The following is a 9,697-nucleotide window of genomic DNA, read 5'->3' on the forward strand; positions in this document are numbered from 1 at the left end:
CCGGCCTCCACCTGGTCTTGCTGCATGGGTGCCTTGATGCCCGGCGGTCCTGGCTCATCTTCCTGTCTGGCTCATTATTCTGTTTATCTGACCTCTCTCCCTCTCTCTCCCTTCCCTCATCCTCTCATCTTGCTGGTCTCTCACTTTCACTCCCAGGCCTCCTTCTCTACTCAGGTGAGATTCTACCTCCGTCTCCTCCTTCAGGCAACCCCAGGGGGGGCAAGCCCCAAAGTCAGGTCCTATCTTGGAGCTCTTAGCAAGGCGCCTTCTCCTCAGGCCCTGACCATGTGCCAGTGGGAGATTATAGAGTGGAAAGGCTCAAGAAGACAATGGTTGTCAACTTGTGGGGTCGTGACCCCTTTTGGGGGTGTCAAATGACCCTTTCATGGGGGTTTGCCTAAGATGTACATTAGGATTCATAACAGTAGCAGAATTACAGTTATGAAGTAGCAACGAAAATAGTTTTATGGGTAGGGGTCACCACAACATGAAACTGTATTAAGAGGTCACAGAATTAGGAAGGTTGAGGACTGGGTCAAGAGCTTAGGTGGGGGGCTGGAGAGATGGCTCAGAGGTTAAGAAAGAGCACTGGCTGCTCTTCCAAAGGTCCTGAGTTCAATTCCCAGCAACCACATGGTGGTTCACAACCATCTATAATGAGATCTGATGCCCTCTTCTGGCCTGCAGGTGTACATGCAGGCAGAATACTGTATACATAATAATATAGTAAATCTTTAAAAAAAAAAAAAAAAGCTTAGGTGAGCGTGACAGAGGGCTGGTACCCAGAGGTGGGGAGGCTGCTCACGCTGCTGTGCCCTCCAGGAATGCTGCTGTACAACGGGCAGAAGCGGATCCGGGGGAGTCCCACCAACCTGGCCAACAGGCAGCCCGACTTCATCTCCTTTGGCCTTGTGGGCGGAAGACCTGAGTTCCGGTGAGATCTCTAACTTCCTGTCTTCAGGGAGGCATGGGCTGGGGTTTGGACACAGGGTCGTGGTTGGACATGTTCTGCGTTGGGCTGAGGTATCCCATGGTGAGTCTAGAGAAAGAGGAGTTGCAGCTGTTCCCCTTGATGGCTACTCAGTCTACCGGAGTAGGCATCATAGCCCAGCTAGGCCGAGGAGAGAGCTTCAGATAACTTAGGACGACTGTAGGCCAGGACTCAATCTATTTAACCATCCATTCATTCATCTATCTACTTCTTTCATCCATCATCCATCCCGTTCATCCATCCATCCATTCGTCCACCTGTCCATCCACCCATCCATCCATCCATTTACCTGTCCATCCGTCCATCACTCTATCCCATTTATCTACTCACTCATGCATCCATCTTCATCCATTCATTCACATCACCTGTCCGTCCGTCCGTCCGTCCATCTGTCCATCCATCCATCCATCCGTCCGTCCATCCACCTGTCCATCCATCCATCCGTCTGTCCGTCCGTCCGTCCATCCGTCCATCCATCCATCCATCCGTCTGTCCATCCACCCGTCCATCCATCCATCCATCCATCCATCCATCCATCTGTCCGTCCGTCCATCCATCCGTCCATCCATCCATCCATCCATCCGTCCATCCACATATCCATCAATTTACCCATCCATCCATCCATTTATTCATTCATCCTCCCACTGATCATTCACACATCCAATAATTACTTGATTGACTCTTACCATGAGCCACGCAGTCTTACACATATGAACAGAACAGGTCAAGTTGTGTGTTATAGGGATACCCACTGTAGTTGGGGAAGCCAAGCAAGGACAGAAACTTCACAGCTGGCACTATAAGGAATGACGCTATCCTCCCTCTGAATCCTTTTGCCCAGCCTGGGCCTATCTGAAGCCACACTTACAAACACTCTTTTTTTTTTTTTTTGCCCCTGTCTCACCCCATGGAGCAGATTTGATGCAGGCTCTGGCATGGCCACTATCCGCCACCCCACACCTCTGGCCCTAGGCCAGTTCCACACTGTGACCCTGCTACGAAGCCTCACTCAGGGGTCTTTGATCGTGGGCAATTTGGCCCCTGTCAACGGGACCTCCCAGGTAAGAACCAGCCTGCCGCCACCCCCCCCGCCCCGCCCCGTTCCCAGTTCCCAGCCTGTACCTACCATAGTAGCTAGCTGGGCCTGACTTACCCACCTCCACAGGGCAAGTTTCAAGGCTTAGACCTGAATGAGGAGCTGTATCTGGGTGGCTATCCTGACTACGGTGCCATCCCCAAGGCTGGGCTGAGTAGCGGCTTTGTAGGTGAGCCTTCCTTCTCCCCCAGCTAAACTTTCCTGGCTGGTTCTAGAGCCCCAGGAGCTAAAGGGGGGGGGCACTCTATAGATGCGGATTGTAGCTGGTCAGCCTCCCATTCCCTCCACACGCTCACCCTGCCTCCCCCAATCCTGCCCCACACACCAGGCTGTGTACGTGAGCTGCGCATCCAAGGCGAGGAGATCGTCTTCCATGACCTCAACCTTACAACACACGGCATCTCCCACTGCCCTACTTGCCAGGACCGGCCCTGCCAGGTGGGCTCTTCCTCCACCACTCCCTGGCTGCCCTGGCTTGCCTCTGGAGGGACAGGGAGAGGGAGGGCTGGGATCTCCCTGGCTTGATGTCTGGGCCTGCTTTGTAGAACGGGGGCCAGTGCCATGATTCTGAGAGCAGCAGCTACACGTGTGTCTGTCCTGCTGGCTTCACCGGCAGCCGCTGTGAACATTCACAAGCCCTGCACTGCCACCCAGGTGAGTGTCCCACCCCACGTCTCCATTCCTCCTCCTCAAGAACTTAAGACCCCTCCTGTGAAGGTGACTAATCTCTCAGTAGTCCAGACACTGCCATCTGGGCCTCTATTGCCTCTCATTACGTGAGTTGGGCACCCATACCCTGCACTCTTACCTAGGTACACTCGTGTGTGTGTGTGTGTGTGTGTGTGTGTGTGTGTGTGTGTGTGTGTGTGTGTCTGTGTGTGTGTGTCTGTGTGTGTGCTGTGATTGAACCTGGGGCCTTGCACATGCTAGGCAAGTGCTCTGCCATTCAGCCACAGCCCTGACTACTGCCACCACCCCGCTAGTCTTAATATTGCAAGCCCACTGAGACTGTGTCTCAAAGAGACCATAAACAGGCCTGGTACATGTCTTTAGCCCCTTCCCGAAAACAGGAAGGTCAGAAGTTCAAGGTCATCAGATTCATAGAGAGTTTGAGGCCAGCCAGCCTAGACTACATGAGATGTTGTTTCAAAAAGCAAACAAAAACAAATCTAAATAAAACAAACAAACAAACAAAAAACATACCCGGTGGGAGCACTTACCTATAACACCAGTACTCAGGAGGCACTGGAGGGAGAATCATAGACCAGTTCAAAGCCATCCTGAGCCACATAATTGAGTTTCAAGCTAACCAGAGCCCCAAAGCTTGAGTGCCTAAAAGCAAAATCAAACATAGGTACAGCCACTCATGACACAGCTCTCCCTAGGGGTCCTCTTCTGGAACTATCTGTCTTTTTTTTTTTTTTTTTTTTTTTTTTTTGGTTTTTTGAGACAGGGTTTCTCTGTGTAGCCTTAGCTGTCCTGGACGACTCATTTTGTAGACCAGGCTGGCCTCGAACTCACAGTGATCCTCCTGCCTCTGCCTCCCGAGTGCTGGGATTAAAGGCTTGAGCCAACACGCCCGGCTTACTATCTGTCTTCTGATTATGCCCCCACTTTGGACCTCAGCCCTGGATGGTCCTCCCATGCTGACTTGGCCCTAAGAGTCAAGGTCCCCAGGGGGTAAGAGGCAGATTTTAGGCATGAGACTCTGCTGACTTACCTCTGTGCCTCTTCACTGTTCCTCCAGAGGCCTGTGGGCCCGACGCCACCTGTGTGAACCGGCCAGATGGCCGAGGCTACACCTGTCGCTGCCACCTGGGCCACTCAGGGATGAGGTGTGAAGAAGGTGAGCGTTCTCTGTAATGGCTGGGGACATTGTACGAAGCACACTGAGGCCATAGCAAGTCCTGTGAGTAATAAAATTAATCTAGAGCAAGAAGATGTTAAAATCAACGAGCCACATTCCTGTCCAGCCTGAGTCCCATGCCTGGGATTCCCCAAGAGGACTTTTGTCTTCCCCAGGGATCCTCAACCCGATGGGCAGGGCTAGTCTTGAGACTCTGGTAGGGTGTGGGGGAGGTGGGGATCCTGCCCAGGTCTCTGCTATCCCCACTGCTCCTAGCTAAGCTATGACTGCTACAGGTGTGACGGTGACCACCCCATCGATGTCTGGTGCTGGCTCCTACTTGGCACTACCAGCTCTCACCAATACGCACCACGAACTACGCTTGGATGTGGAGTTCAAGCCACTGGCACCCGATGGGATCTTGCTGTTCAGTGGAGGCAAGATGGAGCCTGTGGAAGACTTTGTGTCCCTGGCGATGGCTGGTGGCCACCTGGAGTTCCGCTATGAGTTAGGGTCAGGTAAGCACTGGGTGCCATGTGTGGGTGGAGCCTCTGGGTGACAACCTCCACTCTATCCTTGGGTCACCATGTTGCTGGGAGGCAAAAGGGGTAAGTTCTGGAGCCAGGCTTTCTGAGGTCTGTCCTTGCACACTTCTCTGTGACTTTAAGACCACCCCTAACCACCAAGTCCTGGTCAGAGAGTCCTGAAAGCTATGAGAAGTATCCCATTAATCATACCCCAGAGGGCTGGAGAGATGGCTCAGTGGTTAAGAGCACCACCTGCTCTTCCAGAGGTCCTGAGTTCAATTCCCAGCAACCACATGGTGGCTCACAACCATGTGATGCCCTCTTCTGCAGATAAAGCACTCATATGCAATAAATAAAATAAATTTTAAAAATCGCACCCTGGAATGCGGGAGTATTAGGATCCCTCTGCTACCCACTGCTGCCTATGGTCTCTTCAGGTCTGGCTGTCCTGCGGAGCCATGAGCCACTCGCCCTGGGACGCTGGCACCGTGTGTCTGCAGAGCGCCTCAACAAAGATGGCAGCCTGCGGGTGGATGGGGAGCACCCTGTGCTGCGCTCTTCACCAGGAAAGAGCCAGGGCCTCAACCTGCACACGCTGCTCTACCTGGGTGGCGTGGAGCCCTCTGTACAACTGTCCCCAGCCACCAATATGAGTGCTCACTTCCGTGGCTGTGTGGGTGAGGTGAGGAACAGCCTTCAGAGGTACAGCGGGAGCGAGGAGGTCCATGTGGGACCGCCTGCCACTCCTGGAGCCCTGGGAGCACCCATTTTCTGCTGAGCCAGTTTCTTTAAAATGGGGATGATAGTAGCCACTTTATACTGAAGACTGGGTACACAGTATCCAGCTTTAAGGCCTCCCTTCCACACTCAGGGTGCCATGCGACTCTCCATGTCCCTGCCTGACTTCCTGCGCTTCTGCACCTCACGAGTCCCCTTGGTGCCCCCCGTATCTGCAGGTGTCTGTGAATGGCAAGCGATTGGACCTCACCTACAGCTTCTTGGGCAGCCAGGGTGTGGGGCAGTGCTACGACAGCTCCCCGTGCGAACGCCAGCCCTGCCGCAACGGCGCCACGTGCATGCCTGCGGGCGAATATGAGTTCCAGTGCCTTTGCCAAGATGGTTTCAAAGGTACCAGGGCCAGCGCAGGGCACAGCAGGACATGGGCCCAGCAGCGCAAGGGTCAGAGGGTAACTCTAGCTCCTGCCCGCCCACCCACGTCTACCTTGGCCCACAGGTGACCTCTGTGAGCATGAGGAGAACCCTTGCCAGCTCCAAGAGCCTTGTCTAAATGGTGGCACCTGCCGGGGTGCCCGTTGCCTCTGTCTCCCCGGCTTCTCTGGTCCACGCTGCCAACAGGGTACAGTTATTAGTTCTTCTCTACCTTCCTCTGGGGCCAGACACAGTTCCTGGGTATCTGTGTCCACCAACTAGATGCCACCCTTGCCCACAGGTGCTGGATACGGCGTGGTGGAGTCTGACTGGCGCCTTGAAGGTAGCGGAGGTAACGGTGCGTACTCCCTGTGGCCAGCTAGGCAAATTGGTGGCCTCTTCTTCTCCTTGGTCTTGGTCTCTCAGCCCCATTTCCTTCAGTTCGTTAGACCTCGGTTTGGGTCCTCAAGTAAAACAAGCCCATGGGAGGAGCTCACTGCGCACAGATAAATAGGAACAAAGAGGCACAGAGCCATACACAGGCTTATTGGCAAGACGGCCTTCGTTAGGCCTGTGAACCTCTCGGACATCACTTTCCTTCAGTCAGCAAGTGTCTATTGTGTGCCAGTTTGAACAATGCAATTCTCTGGATTTCCACATATTTAAAAGCAAAAATGTGCAGGAGAGGTGACTCAAGCTTTTAAGAGTGCTTGAGATGCTGTGCTGGGTGGCACATGCCTATAGTCCCAGCACTCGAGAAGGCAGAGGCAGGCGGATGTATGTGATTTCCAGGCTAGCCCAGTCTACAAAGCAGCTGCCTCTGGTCCTGGTCCTGGAAGCTTTGAGCCTCTGCACAATCTGACCTAGGCCTAGAATGTTTTCAGCCTCTGAGACTTATTGCTTAATAGGCTCACTCTTTCTTGTTTCTGAGCTCTGGGCCGGCGGGTTCAGCTCAGCTGTTCTGGCTCAAACCCCTCTCCCAGCTGACTTATTCAATCTGGCTTCTCTCTCAGCCCCTGAATTGCTCTGCCTGGCCTCAAACTAACTTCAGCGATCTGCTCTAATCTTCTGGCTCATTCAGTCTTCACCTGAGTTCTCTCTCTCTCTCTGCAACTTGTCTTCTGTTACTGTCCTGGTAAAGTCCGCTCGCTTGCTCTCTCTCTCTCTCTCCCTCTCTCCTTCTCTCTCTGCATTGCCCATTAAGTAGCTTCCCTTTCCTCTCTCTTCACCTATACAGTCAAATCTTTCTCTGATTTATCATTTTTTTCTGCCATTCAATTAGACATCACTTTCAAACATGGGTGCTTTTTTCCTACAATCTTTACCTTTATTGTTTGACATTAAAGGTGTGTACCACCATGCCTGGACCTAAGGTCTTCTTTACCTGAAACTTGCTCTGTACCAGGCTGGCCTTGAACTCAGATCTGCTTGCCTCTGTCTCCTGGATTAAAGGCATGGTTGTTTTCTAGCTGGATCACACAGACCTAGAAGGTCTTTGGATGTGCTCTGAATTAACATTCGTCTATGGAGGCTGGGGGGACGGGGGGCGCCAAGAGAGATAAAGGGAAGCAAGCTCTCCTCCCCCCCCCTACCTTTTTAAGTAGAAATGCAGGTAAACGAGATGGCTTAGTTGGTAAAAGCGCTCACCATGCAAGCCTGATGACGTAAGTTTGACCCCTGGAACCCACATTGGGAGGAGTGAGATGACCCCTAAGAGTTGTCACCTGATCTCCACATACACCATGACATGAGCACGCCCAGGCTCACACACACACATCCTATGCACAAACACAATAATAATTAGTCATAAATAAAAATAAGATGGGCACAGAGAAGCGTACTCACTGTCTCCCATGCTCCCGCAGATTCCCCTGGGCAATATGGAGCCTACTTTCATGACAATGGCTTCCTAGGCCTCCCTGGCAACATCTTCTCCAGGAGGTAAGAGGATGTTAGTTGACTCTCTGGGCCCCGCAGGATTAACAGGAGTCTGAGTGGCAGGCTTCCCCTCACCCATTGCTTCCTGCTCCTCCTCCCCAGCCTGCCTGGAGTACTTGAGACCATCGAATTCGAGGTTAGGACCAGCACAGCCAATGGCCTTCTGCTCTGGCAGGGCGTGGTGAGTGGACATCCACCAGGGGGTCTTGGGATTTCTAGGGTTGGAAACTGGCCTCCTGGCCAGGGCAGTGTAGAGAGAGGAAAGGCTGAGGCTGAAGCCCTCGGGAGTCTCAGCTCTTCAGTGTGGGACCCTAGAGACCCCATGATTCCTTGGCAGGTGAGAGAGACCAGCCGCAGCAAGGACTTCATCAGCCTCGGACTACAGGATGGCCATCTTGTCTTCAGGTGAGTCCTAGCACCTCCATCGCCATCTTCCATCCCCGGCTTCTCCCATGGCAAGCTGCAGCTTCCGGTGCTCCAGCCACACACCCCCAGCACCATCGGCACCTTTGTACCTCCTGCCCCCCACCCCAGAACTCACACCTTCATGGATCTCTGTTACTACAGCTACCAACTGGGCAGTGGGGAGGCCCGTCTTGTCTCTGAAGACCCCATCAATGATGGCGAGTGGCATCGGGTGACAGCGCTGAGGTAAGGAATCGAGCTAGGTGTTAGGGGAAGGGACTGGAGGTGGGCATGGCATCAGGAGCACATACCACTCCCCCAGCCCAGGGTGGGAGCACAGAAGAGGCTTCGAGATCTGAGAGACAGAATGAGAAATTGATACGGGGGGGGGGGGGCGGGGGGCAGGGAAGGACATCTTGCGGTCAAGCAGAGTGCTTGGCCATGCGGGATCAAGGGTGGTGGTGCACTCCTGTGATCCCAGCACGTGGGAGGTGGAGTTTGAGCCCAGGCTTGGCTTCTTAAAGAGAGGACACTTGAGGACCGGGCCTCAGAAGGTGGCTATGTGTGGCTAGTAGGAACGTAGCGAACTGAAAGCAAGCAGGAGCCATAACTGCCGATCAGGCATCTTAATGACAAGGGGAGGACATTTGTGGAGGGATGGGAATTCAGACCCTGTCGCACTGCAGAGAGGGCCAGAGAGGATCTATCCAAGTAGACGGTGAAGAGCTGGTCAGCGGACGGTCCCCAGGTCCTAATGTGGCAGTGAACACCAAGGATATCATCTACATTGGTGAGTGCCCGGCAGGGTGTTGAGGCGGATGGGGATGGGGATGGCACCTTCAGGACAGCAGTCTAGAGTCCTCACATCTCTGGGTCTACCACTGACCCACTGTCACATTCTTCTTCCCCAGGTGGTGCCCCAGATGTGGCCACACTGACCAAGGGCAAGTTCTCTTCTGGGATCACCGGCTGTATCAAGAATCTGGTGCTGCACTCTGCCCGGCCTGGAGCCCCACCCCCACAGCCCCTGGACCTGCAGCATCGTGCCCAGGCAGGCGCCAACACACGTGCCTGCCCCTCGTAGGCACCCGCCTGCCTTCCATGGACTCCTGGGCAGCAACCAGCCTGACAATGTCGAGTATATTATTATTAATATTATTATGACTTTTTTGTAAGAGACTGAGGCAATGCCACGCTTTGCTGCTACCACCCTGGGCTGGACTGGAGGGTGGGTGCGCCGGCTCCCACAGATGCGTGGGCAGAGCCCCAAGGCTGGTGGGCAGGACAAGGGGACTGGAAGATGTTTCCTCAGAAGGCTACTGGGGTGGGGGGGCAACTTGGAGTCAGGCGTCATGACTGGTAGGGCTCAGAACTGCTTCCACTCACTTCCTTGCTTCAAAGTCAAGCTGGGCTGTCCGTTTCAGCAGTCCGTGGACAATCCTCATTGGTGTGAGTGTCAACCTCAATTTATCACCTCACTGCCAAACCAAATGAGGGGGATATTGCAGTGGCCTGAGCCACTGTGCTGGGAGCAGAAGGCAGCTCACTCCCCCACTGGCCACACACATCCCAGCCTCCTCCATACCCACCTAGCCAGAGGTCCCATGTCCCTGGCAGCCTCCCCTCCCACCCAGCCCTCCTCCACTTGCATTCCCCACCACCACCACCCCCTACACACAGCCAGGGCCCTGCCCTCAGGAGCTGCAAGGGAGACCAACTCTTCCCCTGACCTGCTAGGCAGAGCC

The 9,697-nt window shown here is 54.0% G+C and overlaps 1 protein-coding gene across 1 annotated transcript in view; it reads left to right on the top strand.

Moving 5' to 3' along the window:
• Hspg2 (heparan sulfate proteoglycan 2) overlaps window positions 1–9,278 on the top strand; it is a 104,873-nt gene extending 95,595 nt beyond the window's left edge. The window contains 17 exon segments of the mRNA XM_051171489.1: window positions 823–934; window positions 1,908–2,052; window positions 2,157–2,256; window positions 2,416–2,525; window positions 2,633–2,741; window positions 3,835–3,933; window positions 4,230–4,451; window positions 4,898–5,142; window positions 5,417–5,588; window positions 5,695–5,817; window positions 5,911–5,967; window positions 7,475–7,550; window positions 7,650–7,728; window positions 7,885–7,952; window positions 8,115–8,198; window positions 8,639–8,742; window positions 8,864–9,278. Coding sequence (XP_051027446.1) covers window positions 823–934; window positions 1,908–2,052; window positions 2,157–2,256; window positions 2,416–2,525; window positions 2,633–2,741; window positions 3,835–3,933; window positions 4,230–4,451; window positions 4,898–5,142; window positions 5,417–5,588; window positions 5,695–5,817; window positions 5,911–5,967; window positions 7,475–7,550; window positions 7,650–7,728; window positions 7,885–7,952; window positions 8,115–8,198; window positions 8,639–8,742; window positions 8,864–9,036 — 2,078 coding nt within the window. The 3' untranslated portion in view covers window positions 9,037–9,278.
• The last annotated feature ends 419 nt before the right edge of the window (window positions 9,279–9,697 follow it).

This window comes from Acomys russatus, chromosome 29 (assembly GCF_903995435.1).
Source record: "Acomys russatus chromosome 29, mAcoRus1.1, whole genome shotgun sequence".
Taxonomy (NCBI): Eukaryota; Metazoa; Chordata; class Mammalia; order Rodentia; family Muridae; genus Acomys; species Acomys russatus.